The 21362-nt window shown below is 43.7% G+C and overlaps 2 protein-coding genes and 1 non-coding gene across 4 annotated transcripts in view; 2 read left to right on the forward strand and 1 right to left on the reverse strand.

Moving 5' to 3' along the window:
* The first annotated feature begins 3218 nt into the window (after positions 1 to 3218).
* trnaa-ugc (transfer RNA alanine (anticodon UGC)) lies at positions 3219 to 3295 on the forward strand. Its single transcript has one exon. It is a non-coding gene; the product is annotated as a tRNA-Ala (tRNA).
* A 5349-nt stretch (positions 3296 to 8644) lies between these two features.
* On the reverse strand, positions 8645 to 12196 carry zbtb25 (zinc finger and BTB domain containing 25). The gene is made up of 3 exons (XM_071413930.1): positions 12070 to 12196; positions 10361 to 10552; positions 8645 to 9922 (listed from the first exon to the last, which is right to left on the reverse strand). Exons 2-3 carry the CDS (start codon positions 10531 to 10533, stop codon positions 8686 to 8688), a joined length of 1410 nt encoding a protein of 469 aa, XP_071270031.1. The 5' UTR covers positions 10534 to 10552; positions 12070 to 12196; the 3' UTR covers positions 8645 to 8685.
* Positions 12197 to 20166: 7970 nt separating this feature from the next.
* The window catches only part of LOC139583144 (zinc finger and BTB domain-containing protein 1-like), a 30190-nt gene continuing 28994 nt past the window's right edge, over positions 20167 to 21362 (forward strand). The window contains exon 1 of one of the 2 annotated variants that reach the window (XM_071413931.1): positions 20167 to 20376. The gene's annotated coding sequence lies outside the window, so the exon portion shown is untranslated. The remainder of the gene's footprint in view (positions 20377 to 21362) is intronic. The other variant, XR_011676491.1, reaches the window with a different exon arrangement.

The raw sequence follows: 21362 nt of genomic DNA on the forward strand, positions 1-21362 counted from the left end.
AGAGCACCAGCAAGCCAGTGACTCAGCCCCTGTAACAGGGTTAGAGGCAGAGAATCCCAGTGGAGAGAGGGGAACCGGCCTGGCAGAGACAGCAAGGGCGGTTCGTTGCTCCAGAGCCTTTCCGTTCACCTTCACACTCCTGGGCCAGACTACACTCAACCATATGACCTACTGAAGAGATAAGTCTTCAGTAAAGACTTAAAGGTTGAGACCGAGTCTGCGTCTCTCACATGGGTAGCCAGACTGTTCCATAAAAATGGAGATCTATAGGAGAAAGCCCTGCCTCCCGCTGTTTGCTTAGAAATTCTAGGGACAATTAGGAGGCCTGCGTCTTGTGACCGTAGCGTACGTATTGGTATGTACGGCAGGACCAACTCGGAAAGATAGGTAGGAGCAAGCCCATGTAACGCTTTATAGGTTAACAGTAAAACCTTGAAATCAGCCCTTGCCTTAACAGGAAGCCAGTGTAGGGAAGCTAGCACTGGAGTAATGTGGAGTAATGTGTGATGACATACAATGGTTCCAGACACATGTTTTCTCAGACCTTATCTCCCCCAAGGCCAAAAGAGGGAGTGACTAGCGCACAGACATTGTGGAGAATAGTAATTGGTTTCCCATTAATCACGCCATCCCTTCACATGGTTTAAAATAGGTAAAGACACATTCACATATAAAGACAATGTTCCCTCCTGTCCTCTTATCTTTCTGATATTATGCATAGCACCAGGGACATGTGAAAGACAAGCCTGCCTTCTCCCCTCTCTGGGCCCCAGGTGACTGAGGCCCATATGAGGAAGGAAGTGCGACTGCCAACACCAGAATCCGAAGGGATATAATCTAATAACAAGAGTTCAACAGTTTTAATCATATAAGCCTATTAAGCAGATAAGTCATCTTAATTATCTATGTTACAGAGCTAATTCTGATTCTCCCGCCACATTCCTCCCTCAAGGGACTCCGTCCCTTCTGGAGACATCAGAACTGTAACACGGTATCTTACTAATGTTTTTTTACAGAGTGTATGGATTATAGAAAAATAACAAATAGAGAATCAAATCCCTTTAATGTCGAGTACCTTATTTCCAGGTAAGCTTTCTCAACTGGGACTACAACCTTTATTCCGCAAGACATACTTGCACATGTTTAATCATACAGAATAATACATTGTTGAGGAAAATACAGAAATAAGAAACAGAAATTAGAAATGCTCCCTAAGTTACAGGAGAACCAGTGTCTAAACACAGTTCTCATCACAACAGGTTGGACAGTCATCCCTCCGACAGCGGGTACAGTAATATGGATCGGAATGGTGGAAATGCCCATTAGTTCCCCTTGTCCACCCCCCTCGGCCACTTTGCACACACAGTGTAGAACATAAGCTCTACATCTGGGTTCCCATGCTCAGGATTGGGGTCCCACCATCAGCGATGTAGTCAGGAATAGGTCAGGGAAAATCATTCATATACTGTGATCCCTCTCTTTCTGCACTGTCCAGTGAGAATACTGCACTGTGTTCACCTTATTGTTGTCCATCAATCTCAGATTCTTCATCTACACCTTCTTCATTTGCAAGCAAGGGCATAGTAAGAACATCAACTGCTTTACTAGACAATTTCTTCACACAAGTGATCATCAGTAACAGAGCAATCAGCCATACCAATCCATAGATGAGAGAGTGGAAAAAGGTCACTCCCCAAGCACCAAACAATGACTGAACCCACCCAAATGGATTCCAGTTGTAGTCAGGCTGGTGTTCCCTTTCGAGAACACCACTAAGCTGCCTTAAATGTTCCACTAAAATAGTCAAATCCCCATACCAGGGGATTAACCCGCGCCAGAACTTCTCCAATTTTGAGGATCATCACGAGTCACTGGGGACGTCATTGGATTGCGAGATGTCCCTCTTAATTCGTGTTAACCTGCTTGGAATGGATGAGTTAGTTTTATGCACTACCACAAGGGAGATGTTTAGTTAATTAACCGAAATTACAGCACTCTGTCCAATTTGTTGGTAGGTAGAGATTTTATCACCACAGATCCAATAATGATCAGTAAATGTTACCGAGCCAAATTGATGAGGAGAACGATTGTCAGAGTCCGCGTCAACAATGGTGTACCCCATCCTCAGTCTAACGGGGTTTCCAGAGCGGCATGTTCCATTCTTCCAGCTACATGCTATTGGGAAGACACTATACTTGACACATGTTGAATCCCTGAGTCAGGGGTACATTCGGTCCTCCACTTCACCCGCCTCCTCAAGTTTCTTTTTTGTGAAGAAGGAGGGAGGTCTGCGCCCGTGTATTGACTATCGAGCTCTAAACCAGATCACTGTGAAGTACAGTTACCCGCTACCTCTCATAGCCACAGCAATTGAGTCAATGCACGGGGCGTGCTTCTTCACGAAACTGGATCTCAGGAGTGAGTATAACCTGGTGCGTATCCGAGAGGGAGATGAGTGGAAGACGGCGTTCAGTACAACCTCAGGGCATTATGAGTACCTCGTCATGCCGTACGGGTTGATGAATGCTCCATCAGTCTTCCAAGCCTTTGTAGACGAGATTTTCAGGGATCTGCACGGGCAGGTGTGTAGTGGTGTATATTGGTGACATTCTGATATACTCCCGGCGGAGCGAAACTATGACGTGGGGGACCAGGAGCTGTTGGCTGTCGTCAAGGCTTTGAAGGCGTGGAGACATTGGCTTGAGGGGGCTAAACACCCTTTTCTCATCTGGACTGACCACCGCAATCTGGAGTACATCTGGGCAGCGAGGAGACTGAATCCTCGCCAGGCAAGGTGGGCCATGTTTTTTACCCGTTTTGTTTTCACCCTGTCGTACAGACCAGGTTCCCAGAATGTCAAGGCAGACGCACTGTCCTGGCTGTATGACACAGAGGAGCGGCCCATGGATCCCACTCCCATAATACCGTCCTCCTGCCTGGTGGCGCCGGTAGTATGGGAGATGGACGTGGACATTGAGCAGGCGTTACGTGTAGAGCCCGCTCCCCTCCAGTGTCCCGCTGGGCGTCTGTACCTCCGTGCTGTTATGCACCTCCGTCATCCAGTTGGCTTAGTATGGAGCGTGAGGATTGCCACCCCTTCTCTATTGGCGTGGTGATTTTGTCCCCAGTCAATTTGGAGATGTCACTTTATAGTAACAACCCTATTATACATTAAAAAATATATATATAATAATATTTAACCAGGCAAGTCAGTTAACGGTCCCGTGTGGCTCAGTTGGTAGAGCATGGCGCTTGCAACGCCAGGGTTGTGGGTTCAATTCCCACGGGGGGACCAGGATGAATATGTATGAACTTTCCAATTTGTAAGTCGCTCTGGATAAGAGCGTCTGCTAAATGACTTAAATGTAAATGTAGTTAAGAACAAATTCTTTTTTACAATGATGGCCTAGGAACACCGGGTTAACTGCCTTGTTCAGGGGCAGAACGGCATATGTTTTTACCTTGTCAGCTCGGGGATTCGATCTAGCAAACTTTCAGTTACTGGCCCAACGCTTTAATCACTAGGTTACCTGCCGCCCATAGCAAAGTCCGTATCTGGAAGCAAATGGAGGTCCTTTTTGACCTTAGACCAATATCAGTCCTGTTGCCAGGAATCCCTCCTTTTCCCCCTCTAACCTTGATAACACCCTTAAGCGATGGGGAGAGCTAGGGTTCAATACCATAGGGGATTTATATATAGAAGGGACCTTTGCCTCCTTTGATTTGCTGAAGGAAACCTATAATCTTCCCAGAAGTAACTTTTTCAGATACCTACAAATTAGAGACTATGGTAGAAAACATCTTCTGACATTTGGAAATGCTAAATCTTCCATGTTTTACTGATGCATAAAAATATGTCCCTCCTCAGGCAAACTGATATCTTGTCCATATGACGCTTTTCAATCTGTTAGCATACCTTCTACAGATGCCATTAAGGCAAAATGGGAGGAAGAGCTAGGGTCTGTGGCAGACTGGGAAGATAGCTTGGAGTATATCCACACCTGCTCCATTAACTCCAGACATCGTCTCATACAATTCAAGCTATTACACAGATTACACTATTCCAAAAGCAAACTGCATAGGATATTTCCTGATACATATTTCCTATGTGTGATAAATGTCATGCTGTGCAGGGTACACTACTCCACTGCTTTGCCTTATGCTCTAACTTGTATGGTCATTGGTGTGGGATTTTTAGGATCGTCTCTGAAGTTCTGAAGACTTCAATTGACCCAGACCAGCTTCTGATCATCCCGGAAGTGTCAGAAACCCTAAACAGATTAACCAACCCCCTACAACAACTAATCTCTTAAAGTCTCATTTCAGCCCCTTTGACAGCTTCAGTATTATTAAATGTATATAAAGTGCTGGTAGATATGTATTTATCAATATAACAATATTTTTCATTCAATTATCGAACAGACATGCAAAATCTCACTCCCGGTCTACCGATGTTTTTCATTAACACGTGAAAATGTTCTTCCCCAGTGAAGTCTGCAGCGTTTGGTTTCTATAGCAATAGAAATATCTTACATTTTAATTATAACCTACCTAAACTGGACAGTTTTATCTCTATCTCTTCATTCAAAGACTCAATCATGGACACTCCTACTGACAGTTGTGGCTGATTCGCATGATGTATTGTTGTCTCTACCTTCTTGCCCTTTGTGCTGTTGTCTTTGCTCAATAATGTTTGTACCATGTTGTGCTGCCGCCGTGTGTTGCTACCATGTTGTTGTCATGTTGTGTTGCTACCATGCTGTGTTGTCATGTGTTGCTGCCTTGCTATGTTGTTGTCTTAGGTCTCTCTTTATCTCGTGTCATGGTGTCTCTCTTGTCGTGATGTGTGTTTTGTCCTATAGTTTTGTTTTATTTTTAATCCCAGCGCCTGTCCCCGCAGGAGGCCTTTTGCCTTTTGGTAGACCGTCATTGTAAAACAATATTTGTTCTTAACTGACTTGCCTAGTTAAATTATAATAAATCATCAAGCAACTGCCAGTTTTTACCACTACAGCTCTGTTTCCTAGTTGATCAGTTTCTCTCTTAAATTAGGTGCAATAATAGTTTTCCATTTGTTTGGGAGGGAGAATTATTGTCCTTACAGCCTCAAGCCTCTTACTTTACGTAACAATATATATCATCAATACAACACTGGACAGTTTGACGGGTTCCAGCACGAGCTGTCCTAGAATGAATTGGAATGTATCTAACCCACTGCCTGAGAGGTATGCTGTCTCAGAGTCAGAAGCCATCTGTCAGTTTTAATATTTTGTTGTTGAGCTCCGTAGAGGGATGCATAAAACATTGTGTGTTGTCGTTCCATTACCCTTTGCTACTAATGGACCATGTTTGCTTACCAATTCTCCACCCTTATTCAGAAGTGTGTACTTGCACACTCCCCATTATGGATTTATAAGCATAGGATTGGCGTAAGCATTGGCTGGAGGGAGTTTCCATCTTGGTTAAATCCATGTCAGATATTTTTCAAGTGCACACTTCTGGAAAAGGGTGGAGAATTGGGACTCAGCCCATCAAGCAAGGGGGAGAGGAGAGGAGCGATCGGTACCTTTTGGGTATGAGTCCGTCAGCTCTTAAGTGGCCTCTGGTGGTAACAGATTGTTACTACAAGAACAGGGAACATAAAGCCTGGTCCCAGATCTGTTTGTGCTCTTGCCTACTCCATTGCAGTCCTTGTCTATCTAAGTTTGGCATGACAATGAGGGACAAGGAGTTGGCATTGTATAGCACAAACAGACTGGGACTCAGGTTTGTGGAAACCAATGATTTTTATCAATGAGAAGAGTTACATTGGACAATCTCTTAACATTTATTTACAAAACATGTCTCATTTATGGAAAGGTGACACAGGTTTACAAAACATTAAACCACATTCATGTTTAAAGTGTATGACAAAGTGGAAACACCAGAGAAGAGTAGCCAATTCAAACAGACCAGAAGTCACACACAGCAGTACAAAAATGGAAACACCCAAAATGGCAAATCTGATCGTCAATTTCGAGACAGTATAAACCTATCACAGTACATGCAGACTCCTGGTTCGTCAGTACCAGATGCATTCTTCTACACATTCTGATAGCCATTGGCACATATCCATCAAAGGTGAAACTATACTCTCACTATCATAAAGCTGTAGAGCACTAATGGATTTCAGAACATCTCTTTTAGTCACTTCTACTCATGTTAGCCTGTTGTGAGCTTAAAATAAGTCCGCCCTTTTGAGTGTTGAAAATATTCCTAGTCAAGGAGAAAGGACATTCAACAAGTGTACTCTATACTTAACCACTCTGCTAAGGTCCCCCTGCTAAAGGTCCTTGCCGCATTTGGTCTTTAACGAGGTACGGAGGGCCACATTGAATCAGTTTTGCCTTGTCGATCAAGAATGAATAAGACAGGGGGCACCTGATTCTAGATCACCTCTCCTGTGACACTTGAAACATACAGATCCAGGTTTTCCAGCTTGAAAAGGTCTTGGGATGACACTTGTGACGGTCTACTTTTGCTTACTTGTCCACTTAAGTAGGTTGTACACTCTTCCTGAATCATTTGAATTGAAGCTAATTCTCTAGTTTGTTTAGCTAGTTTGTTAGGAGGTACTCAATACAAAAATAAACAGCAAGGCACTGCTCACGAAATCTATTTAAAAAAAAATCCAATATGTATAATGATGTACCATACTTGAATTGTGTACTGCAACATTGTGGTTTTAAGAAGTTGTCCCTTGGAAATTCCTGTACCCCTGACAAACATCCATAACAACATTACATACAGTCACAGTCAAAAGTTTGGAGACACCTACTCATTCAAGGATTTTTCTTTATTTGTACTATTTTCTACATTGTAGAATAATAGTGAAGACATCAAAACTATGAAATAACACATATGGAATCATGTAGCCGGCAAAAAAGTGTGAACACAAAGTAGCCACCCTTTGCCTTGATGACAGCTTTGCACACTCTTGGCATTCTCTCAACCAGCTCCATGAGGAATGCTTTTCCAAGTCTTGAAGGATATGCTGAGCACTTGTTGCCTGCTTTTCCTTCACTCTGTGGTCAAACTCATCCCAAACCATCTCAATTGGCTTAAGGTCAGGTGATTGTGGAGGCCAGGTCATCTGATACAGCACTCCATCACTCTCCTTGGTCAAATAGCCTTTACACAGCCTGGGAGGTGTGTTTGGGTCATTGCCCTGTTGAAAAACAAATGATAGTCCCACTAAGCCCAAACCAGACGGGACGGCGTATCGCTGCAGAATGCTGTGGTAGCCATGCTGGTTAAGCATGCCTTGAATTCAAAATAGTGTCACAGTGTCACCAGTAAAGCACCCCCACACCATCACACCTCCTCCTCCATGCTTCATGGTGGGAACCACACATGCAGAGATCATCCATTCACCTACTCTGCGTCTCACAAAGACACGGCAGTTGGAACCAAAAATCTCATATTTGGACTCATCAGACTAAACGACAGATTTCCACAGGTCTAATGTCCATTGCTCGTGTTTCTTGGCCCAAGCGTCTCTGTTCTTCTTATTGGTGTCCTTTAGTAGTGGTTTCTTTGCAGCAATTAGACTGTGAAGGCCTGGGTCATGCAGTCTCCTCTGAACAGTTGATGTTGAGATGTGTCTGTTACTTGAACTCTTTGAAGCATTTATTTGGGCTGCAATTTCTGAGGCTGGTAACTCCAATGAACTTATCCTCTGCAGCAGAGGTAACTCTGGGTCTTCCTTTCCTGTGGTGGTCCTCATGAAAGCCAGTTTCATTATAGCTCTTGATGGTTTTTGCGACTGCACTTGAAGAAACCTTAAAAGTTCTGTACATTACGAATTGACTAACCTTCATGTCTTAAAGTAATGATGGACTGTCATTTGTCTTTTACTTATAAGAGCTGTTCTTGCCATAATATGGACTTGGTCTTTTACCAAATAGGGCTATCTTCTGTATACCACCCCTACCTTGTCAGAACACAACTGATTGGCTCAAACTAATTAAGAAATTCCACAAATTACCTTTTAACAAAGCACACCTGTTAATTGAAATGCATTCCAGGTGATTACCTCATGAAGCTGGTTGAGAGAATGCAAAGCTGTCATCAAGGCACTTTTTGGGTTACTACATAAATCCATGTATTATTTCACATTTTCGTTTTCTACATTGTAGAATAATAGTGAAAATAATGGAAAACCTTGGAATGAGTAGGTGTATCCAAACTTTTGACTGGTGCTGTACCTGTTTCAACAGCTACTTATTTCGGAAAGTGCAAATTCTCAGAAATAAATGCAGATACATAGTATTTGCTAAATTCCAATCAATATCAGCTGGTAACATATGACAACAGAGAGAGAACACAGGTATCGTGTAAAAACAATGTTCTATTCTATTCAGACATTCACTGAATAAAATACGATATGGTTTACACTGGAATCACATCACAGGGTTTCATCTAACCAACAGAAAGATGACAGTATCGACAAAAGACAGGATATAAGTGGATAAGTGGAAGGATAATGACAAAAGGTAAGGTATCCCTGCAACTGAAACAAGGTCATGTTCAGTAGGAATCAAACCGAAGAAAACAAACTGAAACAGGAGGTACTATCTGGAATTAAGAATAAGAAAAAATATTTGGGACTATGTATTTATTTTATTTCTACAGTTTTTTCCACTTTCATTCCACAGTGACGGCATCTACGCTCTCTTGTGAGATCTCAGAGTCTAGCGAATAGCAGGAGCTGCCATTGTCCTGAGCTTCCCTGTTGGACTCCTCCGCCAACATTACTGTGGTGCTTGCTGCCACCCCAACGCCGCCCTCCGGTGGCCCCTCGCAGAAGTGTCCGGAGGCGTGGATGAGCTGGCTGCAGAGGCGGCTGTAGCGGTGGTAGCGTGACGGCTTGCCCGTGTGAGTATACATGTGCTCCTGCAGCTGGCTCTTCTGGGCGAAACGCAAGCTGCACACAGCACAAGCGATCTTGCGCTTTCGTGATTGACTGGTAGTGGAGGTGGTGGTGGGGGGTGGACTAGTGCCAATGGCTATACCGCCCCTGCTCCAACTTAGCTCAGCAGCTAGCTCATTAGCTAAGGCCTGGCTCTGCCGCAGGGCCTCCTCCAAGCAGCCTGCATCTAGCTGATCCTGTGGGGCCCCACGTTGCTGCTGGTCCTCAGGGCCCTCTGGGTCCCCTACCCCACCCTGGGAGAGGCCCTCCATTAGTCCACTGGGATCCATGGTGCAGGCGGCATGGCTGAACAGGTGCTTGCGGAGCCCCTCGGGGGAGGAGCAGCGCTCGCCACAGCGGGGGCACAGCAGCACCAGAGGGCCATCCTTGAACAGGAGGCCCTGGCAGGGGCTGCCGCCCTGGGCTGAAGGAGACGTTGGGGACCCTACCCTTCCCAGTGCCTGGTGGCTCTCCTCTCCCTCCCCTTCCTCCACCCTCTCCTGCTTGATGCGTGTCGAGATGTTTGAGTCGTCGCCGGAAGCCACTGAGGAGACGCCACGGAGGAGACCAGAGAAGGGCTGACGGTCCGAGGAGGGGATGCCCTCCATCCCCACGGTCATCGAGAACTGTGCGGCGTGGGAGCGGCCCGCCTGGGTGGACGAACGCCCGTCCTCCGGGCCGCCGCCTCTTCGGGTCCCTGCACTACCTTTAGGGCCCCCAGTACCCTCTTTGTTGGCCAACTGGGATGAAATCTGAATACCGTACAGGTTGGACATACGGACCAGGTCGCCGACATCGGGGCACCCCTCGTCGGGGTTACGGCACAGCTGGTAGGCATGGAGAAACTTGATGCCCTCCTGCAGGCGGCCCTGGTCCACTGGCTGCTTGGGGCCCATGCCAGTGTACATGATGTGAAGCAGGTAGCTGAACACATCCGGCTGGATGTCCGTGGGCTGTATTTTAATGCACTCACTGTGGAGATGGTAGTAGACAGTGGGAAAGTATTATTGCTGACTATTACAAATTCCATAAAATCTCCTGTCTCTTATATCAAAGTATCTCTTGGATTTTGTAGAGTAAGATGTATGAATACAAAACTAGCTCAAAATATCTTGTTTGTGACAGCTTTCCAGGGAAAACACACATAACATATACATTTTGTATATTACCATCCTCAAAGATAATATTAGCTTAACAGTCAATATACGAGTCAACACACACCATTCCTTTGAATCTCCAATACCACTGAAACAACCTCTGACGACCACTATTATGCTAGCCTACATCGTATGTGGACACTAGCCCACGCTACTGTACAATGCTAAGTACTTACTCGAAGGCCTAAACATAGGTATTTAACAACACCATGAGTGTGATATTGACTAGTACTGTTGATAAAAGCTAGCAAACCTTGACTGATGAATGAAGATCATCTTGAAGTAGTTGGAGAAGGCAGCCAGGACGGCCCGGTGGGCCTTGAAGTACACGTTGCCAATGGCGACAGTACAGTCACACAGGAAGCCGAACTCCCTCTGGATGTTGAGCTGCTGCAGGAGGAACAGGCTGTGGCTGGACACGTCCATGATGCCACTTCTCGACCTCCTGATACACAGTAATTAATATTTTATTATATACAGCTTAAAATTCATTTGGGAGAGGATATATTGTGCAGACGTGGGTTAAAATAGTATTTCCTTCCTATCAAATACTTTTAGTGTGGTGGGTGCGGATTGCACTTCTGGGGCTATTCCATTGTGCCAGGTAAGCTCAATAAACGAGCAAATACACAAATACTATTGGTAACAATGACAGGTCTGATTTCTATGCAATGACAAAATGTGGTTCTATATGACTACACTCTTCCCTCACGCTCTAAAACACACACCAAACATATGTTCATAAATGTAACACCTCTGACTCATGCACCAAGGCATTTCTCAAGGTGTTGCTGAAACAATGGCATACTCTGCTGGTCATAGAACTGAAAGAAGCATCTCTAACTAAAGGACTGGGCCAGATGTTGGCATCTCCGTAACTTTCTACATGTAGACATGTTAGATAATAAAGGAGTTTCACGTCTGGTGTGACAACATTGTCACTTGAAACATTGAGTAACAGTAGGCTAACCTAAAAACTATGACAAAAAAACTATTCCAGATGTCAATGTAGCCTTATGGCAATATTGGTACATTGCAACTGAGCATGGGGTCAATAAAATGTACTGTTACACTGCAGTGATCATTTTGGAAGATACTTAAGATTAAGTTTTAAAATATATTTTAGACTTAGTTACATTTTTGTCATTTCATCCTTCGTTAGTTTTAGTTATCATTCGACTAAAAAATGTTTAGTTTCGTTTTAAATCACAGCCATTTTAGTCATATAGTCGGTGCATTTATTTTTGATTAAATAATGAATATTTAGGCTACCTCTACCGTTCATCATGTGCACATTCTGATTGCCTTGTCCAACCCACCTACTATCCCCTCATACGCTGTACCTTAGCTGACAACATTGATATTGTGGGAGATTTTAACCAATGCCAGCCATAATTAACCATATAGGCTATAAAGCCTTAGTTACAGGTTAAAAACAATGTAAAGCTCTATATTGTTTCCCAATCATGGCTGGGTTATGACAGTGTTTTCCTTGAAAGGGCGAAAATTTGAGCTTTCCAAAAATGCCAGAAGTATTATTGTTGCAATCGATCGGGCATATTTATATTGTAGCAACCCTTTATTAAAATGTATCCATTCATTTTATCTACTTCAAAGCAGATGGGACAATACGAGAGACTGTCAGACATGGCAACAAAGCATGCATTCCGCAACCACGACAGGGTCAGCTTTCGACGAATGGAATACATAAATAACTGAAAATACCACCCTAAAAGATTGTCAATATGCCAGTCCCCTATGTAGCCTACAACCCACAGCTAGTCTCATTATAAATTCGCCAACTTGTTTCACGACAGCATAACATCCATTCACACACGTCTGCGTTGAATCAAGTGTTCCTTCCGACAGAATCAAGTGTTCCTTCTAGACTAATGCATGCATTTGGATATCCCCTCCTATTTGCAAAACAAAACATATACGATAATTGGGAGTCCTTCTTACCACCTATTTGCGAAATACAGGTTTATATTTCGGAGGTCTATTTGTTGCTGCAGAGAAATTCTCGCAGTCTCTCACGTCTTCATATGTGATTGTCAACTGAGCATGCTATTCGTCACGTGACTGTACTGCGCCGTACATTTGGGACGTACTCTTTCACAGCATTTCGCCCGGTAGGCGGTGCTAACGTCACCGTGGGCGTAGATTTCAGCGCGCACAGTGTCGAGAACGAACGGAGCATTCACTCATGTCCGGATCGTGGAATCTATTCAACACACTGCGCAAAGCCATATTTGGGGCATTTCCACTGATGATTTAACCGTGTTCTCTTTCCTTCTATGCAGGCCGGCACCTATGTCTCACCTGACCATAACTCCTGCAAACGTGCTCTAACTTGGGGCTAAGCAGGGCCGGCTCCATGAATAAGTTACAAAAGCGGTTGCTTGGGGCCCCAGGCCGCTAGGGGGCCCCCAACCCCCAGTCGGGATCTCAACTTATTGTTGAGGGTTAGAATAGTAGAATACACAAGGTGCAAGTTCGAAATTTGGTTGTGAATCAGCAATTATTCTCTGGTTATGTCAATCACTGACAGTTACTCAATTAGCCAGGTCAGCCAGCATTTTTTAGATTGTTAAATTAGTCTAGCCAGTTATCATGGCCGAATACCAACCGGTCATGCAGGGCACGTGCCCAGGAGCCCTGACCTCCACTTTGATTTTGTTAGTCACTCTCACTCAGATATCATCAACATGGCATAGCAAAATGGGTAGTATTGCAGGAAAGTAGCTATAAAACTGAAGAGAGAAAAAAATCTCTGCCCCTCGGCAAAATGAGTAGAATTGCATGAAAGGTGTTAAAAAATGTATCTCCGTCCTATGGCAAAATGTGTAGAACTGCAGAACACTTAATACATTTTTTTGTGGAACTCAGGGTCTCAATTTATCAATCAATCAATTTTATTTTATATAGCCCTTCGTACATCAGCTAATATCTCGAAGTGCTGTACAGACACCCAGCCTAAAACCCCAAACAGCTAGTAATGCAGGTGTAGAAGCACGGTGGCTAGGAAAAACTCCCTAGAAAGGCCAAAACCTAGGAAGAAACCTAGAGAGGAACCAGGCTATGAGGGGTGGCCAGTCCTCTTCTGGCTGTGCCGGGTGGAGATTATAACAGAACTATGCCAAGATGTTCAAAAATGTTCATAAGTGACAAGCATGGTCAAATAATAATCATGAATAATTTTCAGTTGGCTTTTCATAGCCGATCATCAAGAGTTGAAAAACAACAGGTCTGGGACAGGTGGCGGTTCCATAACCGCAGGCAGAACAGCTGAAACTGGAATAGCAGCAAGGCCAGGCGGACTGGGGACAGCAAGGAGTCACCACGGGCGGCAGTCCCGACGCATGGTCCTAGGGCCCAGGTCCTCCGAGAGAAAGAAAGAGAGAAGGAGAAAATTAGAGAGAGCCAAGATTTTCAAAATTTCCATAAATGACAAGCATGGTCAAATAATAATCAGGAATAAATCTCAGTTGGCTTTTCATAGTCGATCATTAAGAGTTGAAAACAGCAGGTCTGGGACAGGTAGGGGTTCCATAACCGCAGGCAGAACAGTTGAAACTGGAATAGCAGCAAGGCCAGGCGGACTGGGGACAGCAAGGAGTCACCACGGCCGGTAGTCCCGACGTATGGTCCTAGGGCTCAGGTCCTCCGAGAGAAAGAAAGAGAGAAGGAGAAAATTAGAGAGAGCCAAGATTTTCAAAATGTTCATAAATGACAAGCATGGTCAAATAATAATCAGGAATAAATCTCAGTTGGCTTTTCATAGCCGATCATTAAGAGTTGAAAACAGCAGGTCTGGGACAGGTAGGGGTTCCGTAACCACAGGCAGAACAGTTGAAACTGGAATAGCAGCAAGGCCAGGCGGACTGGGGACAGCAAGGTGTCATCATGCCCGGTAGTCCTGACGTATGGTCCTAGGGCTCAGGTTCTCAGAGAGAAAGAGAGAACGAGAGAATTAGAGAGAGCATACTTAAATTCACACAGGACACTGGATAAGACAGGAGAAGTACTCCAGGTAACCAACTGACCCTAGCCCCCCGACACAAACTACTGCAGCATAAATACTGGAGGCTGAGACAGGAGCGGTCAGGAGACACTGTGGCCCCATCCGAAGAAACCCCCGGACAGGGCCAAATAGGAAGGATATAACCCCACCCACTTTGCCAAAGCACAGCCCCCGCACCACTAGAGGGAAATCCTCAACCACCAACTTACAATCCTGAGACAAGGCCGAGTATAGCCCACAAAGGTCTCCACCACAGCACAAACCAAGGGGGGGCGCCAACCCAGACAGGAAGATCACGTCAGTAACTCAACCCACTCAAGTGACGCACCCCTCCTAGGGACGGCATGAAAGAGCACCAGCAAGCCAGTGACTCAGCCCCTGTAACAGGGTTAGAGGCAGAGAATCCCAGTGGAGAGAGGGGAACCGGCCTGGCAGAGACAGCAAGGGCGGTTCGTTGCTCCAGAGCCTTTCCGTTCACCTTCACACTCCTGGGCCAGGCTACACTCAATCATATGACCTACTGAAGAGATAAGTCTTCAGTAAAGACTTAAAGGTTGAGACCGAGTCTGCGTCTCTCACATGGGTAGGCAGACTGTTCCATAAAAATGGAGATCTATAGGAGAAAGCCCTGCCTCCCGCTGTTTGCTTAGAAATTCTAGGGACAATTAGGAGGCCTGCGTCTTGTGACCGTAGCGTACGTATTGGTATGTACGGCAGGACCAACTCGGAAAGATAGGTAGGAGCAAGCCCATGTAACGCTTTATAGGTTAACAGTAAAACCTTGAAATCAGCCCTTGCCTTAACAGGAAGCCAGTGTAGGGAAGCTAGCACTGGAGTAATATGATCAAATTTCTTGGTTCTAGTCAGGATTCTAGCAGCCGTATTTAGCACTAACTGAAGTTTATTTAGTGCTTTATCCGGGTAGCCGGAAAGTAGAGCATTGCAGTAGTCTAACCTAGAAGTAACAAATGCATGGATTAATTTTTCTGCATCATTTTTGGACAGAAAATTTCTGATTTTTGCAATGTTACGTAGATGGAAAAAAGCTGTCCTTGAAACAGTCTTGATATGTTCGTCAAAAGAGAGATCAGGGTCAAGAGTAACGCCGAGGTCCTTCACAGTTTTATTTGAGACGACTTTACAACCATCAAGATGAATTGTCAGATTTAACAGAAGATCTCTTTGTTTCTTGGGACCTAGAACAAGCATCTCTGTTTTGTCCGAGTTTAAAAGTAGAAAGTTTTCAGCCATCCACTTCCTTATGTCTGAAACACAGGCATAAATTTACTGTTGAGAGTTAGAATAGTAGAATACACAAGGTGCAAGTTCGAAATTTGGTTGAGCAATTTTTTTATTGTTATGTCAGTCACTGACAATCACTCAATTAGCCATGCCGATCAAATCTCGCTTAGGGCCCCCAAAAGGCTAGCACCGGCCCTGGAGCCAAGGCAAAGCTGCTGGGATTTTCAGCTGCATTTATATAACAATGGCTAACTGTGAACAATTTAAATCTTCTTTTTTTTGGCTCAGAAAACTAAAACCACTCTCGGGTGCTAATTGGGGAACCCTGCACTAGTGTAACAATGGTGTTACAGTTGAAAAGCAACAATAGAGAGTTCAGATGTTCTAAGCCTTACTACAGTAATGGATGTTACTGTTTCATCGGGGAGCCACAAAGATGAAGTTAACAAATGTAAATCGCTGAATTCACATGATTTGCTATTCCATGCAGCCACAGCATAGGAAAAAGCTATACAAATGATTTTTTATTCGAATTTCGCATTGTTTAAAGTTGAGAGATATAATTCACGCAAATGAGACTGGTTGTGTAAGTATGCCTCCAGGATAATATGGTAAAGTTAGCCTCATGGATAGGCCCTCAAACAAATAAATAAGAACAAGGACATCCTTAATCCATCAGTTTAACAGTTTTTAATGAAGCTAGAAATGCATGTCTCAGTGATTGACAGTATACAGGTATTATTGCATATTGACTAACCAATCAGCAAATAAAATATAATTTTATTTGTCACATGCACCGAATACAACAGGTCTTACCGTCAAATGCTTACTTACAAGCCCTTAACCAACAATGCAGTTCAAGAAATAGAGTTAGGAAAATATTTGCTAAATAAACTAAAGTAAAAAATAAAATAAAAACACAATAAGATTACATAACAATAACGAGGCTATATACAGGGGGTACCGGTACTGAGTCAATGTGCGGGGGCACAGGTTAGTCGAGGTCATTTGTACATGTAGGTAGGGGTGAAGTGACTATGCGTAGATAATAATTAGCGAGTAGCAGCATAGTAAAAACAAAGGCGGGGGGTGTCAATGTAAATTGTCCGGGTGGCTATTTGATTAATTGTTCAGCAGTCTTATGACTTGGGGGTAGAAGCTGTTAAGGAGCCTTTTGGATCTAGACTTCGCACTCCGGTACTGCTTGCCGTGCGGTAGCAGAGAGAACAGTCTATGACTTGGGTGACTGGAGTCTTTGACAATTTTGTGGGCTTTGCTCTGACACCGCCTAGTATATAGGTCCTGAAATTAGGTTAAATCTAATCATGATCAGTTTAATATATTTCATTCAAATACATTTTGTAGATTGTAAGGGTGCTGAGGGTGCTGTTACAGTAGTATAGTATCTTAGAGCCAACACAGATGCCAAACAGCTCTCTGTCCTTGTACTCTAATCTCCCTGTTATTGTAATGGTGAGAGGTTAGCATGTCTTGGGGGTAGTCTTGCCTAATACTGTGAATGTCCTGGGGACTTCAAATAGCAACCACCTAGCAGACCGGGTATGATATCTGCTGGTGGTGAAGAAGACCAGACTACAGACGTAAAGACTACAGAGGTAAAGAGGGACTTTACCCAAAAGAGCTGTGTAGATGAACACATACATATGTATATTTCTGCACATATAAAGTGAGGTCCATCCCACCATTTGGTACAATGTGCAATGGTGGGTGAGTGACTTGGCATTTGTAATAAAGCGCAAGGATGCATGATAAACAGAGTCCAGTCTCCGTAAAATGGAGGAGGTTGCCGCTCAGCAAGGAAGAAGCCACTGCTCCAAAACCACCATAAAAAAGCAAGACTACAGTTTGCAACTGCACATGGGGACAAATATTGTACTTTTTGGAGAAATGTCCCCTGGTCTGATGAAACAAAAATAGAACTGTTTGGCCATAATGACCATTGTTATGTTTGGAGGAAAAAGTGGGCGGCTTACAAGCCAAAGAACCCCATTCCAACCGTGAAGCATGGGGGTGGCAGCATCATATTGTGGGGGTGCTTTGCTGCAGAAGGAACTGGTGCAACTCACAAAATGGATGGCATCATGAGGATGGAAAATTATATCGATATATTGAAGCAACATCTCAAGACATCAGTCAGGAAGTTAAAGCTTGGTTGCAGATGGGTCTTCCAAATGGACAATGACCCCAGGCATACTTCCAAAGTTGTGGCAAAATGGCTTAAGGACAACAAAGTCAAGGTATTGGAGTGGCCATCACAAAGCCCTGACCTCAATCCTATAGAACATTTGTGGGCAGAACTGAAAAAGCGTGTGCGAGCAAGGAGGCCTACAAACCTGACTCAGTAAGACCAGCTCTGTCAGGAGGAATGGGCCAAAATTCTCCCAACTTATTGCGGGAAGCATGTGGAAGGCTACTCGAAACGTTTGACCCAAGTTAAATAATTTTAAAGGCAATTCTACCAAATAGTAATTGAGTTTATGTAAACTTCTGACCCACTGGGAATGTGATAAAATAAATAAAAGCTGAAATTAATCATTCTCTCTACTATTATTCTGACATTTCACATTCTTAAAATAAAGTGGTGATCCTAACTGACCTAAGACAGGGAATTTTTACTAGGATTAAATGTCAGGAATTGTGAAAAACTGAGTTTAAATGTATTTGGCTAAGGTGTATGTAAACTTCCGACTTCAACTGTAGGTATTTGCAGGATGACACTTTTTCAATTAATAAGCCACCAGATGTGACAATGCTAACATTCTCTGGCAGAGTTTTAGCTCTGCCATGAATTTAGGTCATGAATTTTGTTTTTTGTATATTCAAGACCAGTTTGAGACCATAAAGGAAAGCTTTAGTGACTGAAAATCAGTCTGGAGTTCTTCAACAGCCTGAACCAGAGAAGGAGCACATGAATATATAACTGTATCATCTGCATATAGATGTAACTTTCCTGGTTGCATCCCATTTCCCAAATCATTAATAAAAATTGAGAACAACACAGGAGCTAAAGTGGAACCCTGGGGGACACCTCTATTAATCTCAAGAAAGCTAGACTTGTGATATACACATTGTGTTCTGTCAGAAATATAGTTCCTGAACTAGTTTACTGCCCCTTCACTGAGACCAATGTTTCTGAGTCTAGCTAGCAACAATTCATGGTCAACTGAATCAAAGGCCTTTGATAAATCCAAACAGAGCAGCACAATGTTGCTTTTTATCAAGTGCATTAATGATGTTGTTTGCCACTGCCATAGCTGCAGTTACGTTGCTGTGCCCCGATCTAAAGCCAGACTGAACCCCACTCAGTATGTTCTTTTCAAGTAAGACGTTTTTTAACTGTGAGTTCACTACGGATTCGTAGACCTTGGCCAGGATAGTGAGTTCACTAGGGATTCATAGACTTTGGCCAGGATAGGGAGTTCACGAGGGATTCATAGACTTTGGCCAGGATAGGGAGTTCACTAGGGATTCATAGACTTTGGCCAGGATAGGGAGTTTGGAGATAGGACGATAGTTATTAGCATCTGAGGGATCTCCACCCTTTAGCAGTGGGAGGACATACGCTGAATTCCAAATGCTGGGTATGGAATTACTATACTATGGAACGATACTCTTACAATAACACTATGAGCCACTAAGACACTGTATATCCTAGTACTTGATGCTATATCCTAATACGCACAAAATAAGTAATGATCAGAGAATGCCTAAAATGTCACTTGACAACCAGTGTTAGTGAATGTACTGTAGCATCATGTTTTGTTTAAAAACGGATCGTTTGGGAAATTATCTTGATTTTTAATGCTGTTATCCCGTTGTATAAAAGCAATAATACACTCGAGGCTTTGCCTCGTGGCTATGACCATATCACAGCCATGATAAAAATGTCATAACACATTGCCTCTCATGTATTTTTGCTTAAGTAAACCAGAAAGTATAAACCCATCCTAGCTTACTGTATGAATTAGATCCCAGGTGGAGTTGCCTGGTTATGGCCTCAGTTCAGCTAGTTCATTCCACTCCTTGTAGGCTACTCCATGGCATTTGCCAAAGACATGGGACATGACCGGAGTGGCAAATTACCGGAGTGGCAAGGAGTGGAATGTTAGCTAAAACAACTGGACCCAGCCTCGGTAGAACGTTGACGTGCATCGGACAGTCCCATGCCATTGGGACAGTCGTTGCACTTTGAAACCGACGCCCACGTATGGGACTGCCAACCGGACAAAATGCGTGAAAAGAGTGTGTCCCATGTATATTTTCTGTCAGGTCATAAAATGTGTAAACATCACCCGTGTGGGTAACGAACTCACATATTTTTCGGTACATACAGTGTGTTTTACGCTATCCTAAAAAATCTGATGTTGGTTAACAAACTTTGCAGCAGAGAACACTTTCTAATAGATCATAAAATGTGCATGCCATGCTCAGACAATGAGTGCAGCAAAGTTCTAATAAACCTATGCCTTGGAGATGTCAATGTTTATTCTAATTTGCCTTTATGCTGAAATGTAGCCTAAACATCATCGGTGGTCATTCAAGTAAACGCCTGTGCATGTGGAGACGAAAGGCAATACACATTGGCTATTAATCAAATGAATGCCGAGGAAGATATGCCTAATTTAATTGTACAGGCCTACATGTATGATATAATAACTAGCCTACTATGCCAGTATCACATCTTATATGTTCGTTTATTTTAACTGTAAGCATTCACCTGAGTAATGTTAACTGCCTTGTTACTCTACTGTGCACCCAGTCTCGGGAGGGTTAGATTTGCGTGAGTGGGGCTCAGTGCGGTGAACATGCTCAAACAGCGGCTGTGCGGAAGTTCTGTCATCCGTGCTGCAGAAGGGGCTTCGCCCTCGCGATTATTCTCGTTACAACTTTATGCTTGGATAAAAGCGGTTCAGGTGGAATTTCTGGACAGTACAACCCAACTTGAGTTTTACTACAGCCACAGTCGGCCACCTTTATTTTCGGTGAGTATTTATGCAGTGTTTTCACAGAGTAAACATTCCTGCGTTTGGAAAAACCTTGTTCCTTTTTTCACATATCGTGAATGCGGGAAGCAGCGCGGGGGTGGCAGTGCGTGCTTGCGTGACATTACCGACAACACTGCCGTGGAACTCTCCATTTTGGTTTCATTTTGTTTGGTCCCCCGATATTTTCAAGAAGTACCACTCTGTTGCTCCGATCGGAATTACTGTAAATCTGTCAAGTTGATTATTACTTTTTATTGCGGTATGATTGGCAGATATGATGTCAGCGCGACAGTCTCCAAAAAAGGCCAACGAAGATGCGTGGGTGGGATGTAAAACCTCTCAATTTGAGCCGTCGGAGTCCTGACAAAGAAACTGTTGTTTTGAACCATACATATGAGGATAGCACATTCTCAAAGTAGACCATTGATGATAGCAGATAGTTCATTGTGGTCAACTACCTTCAAATGCATTCTAGACTGTTATAGATTTAGGCTTGAATAGCTGAAAGACATTTCTGATGAACTCAACTTCCTACACTATGGAGTGGATTTTAGTCAGCTAAAGCTTAAAATAAAAAAGGCTACAAATGCTTAGAGAATAACTATAACTTGACAGGCTGGCTGTATATCACATCAAAATGATAAGCAATATAGAAATCGGTCCTTTTTGCTTCCCGGGGTACACTGAGCGGCTGGATGCCAGAGTCTGCCACGGTGTAGCACGCCTGGAGTTTAGGGATTAAGGGCCTTGCTAGAATAACCGAATCACAGCAGATTTGTCCCTATTGTACCCTCTAGTTGAAGGCCCACCCCAGCTAACAAAAACGTCCCCACAACGTTAGAGAAGGTTCCTTAAGAATCTCATTAGGTCATTAACTCATGTTTTCACAGGAATGTGCCCATGATGTGCAAGGAATATTTCCAAGAGATCATTCCCTTGATGTCTAATAGAATTTACCCAGAATGTGGTTACCATTTTATCAG

The sequence above is a fragment of the Salvelinus alpinus genome, chromosome 8 (assembly GCF_045679555.1).
Source record: "Salvelinus alpinus chromosome 8, SLU_Salpinus.1, whole genome shotgun sequence".
Lineage (NCBI taxonomy): Eukaryota > Metazoa > Chordata > Actinopteri > Salmoniformes > Salmonidae > Salvelinus > Salvelinus alpinus.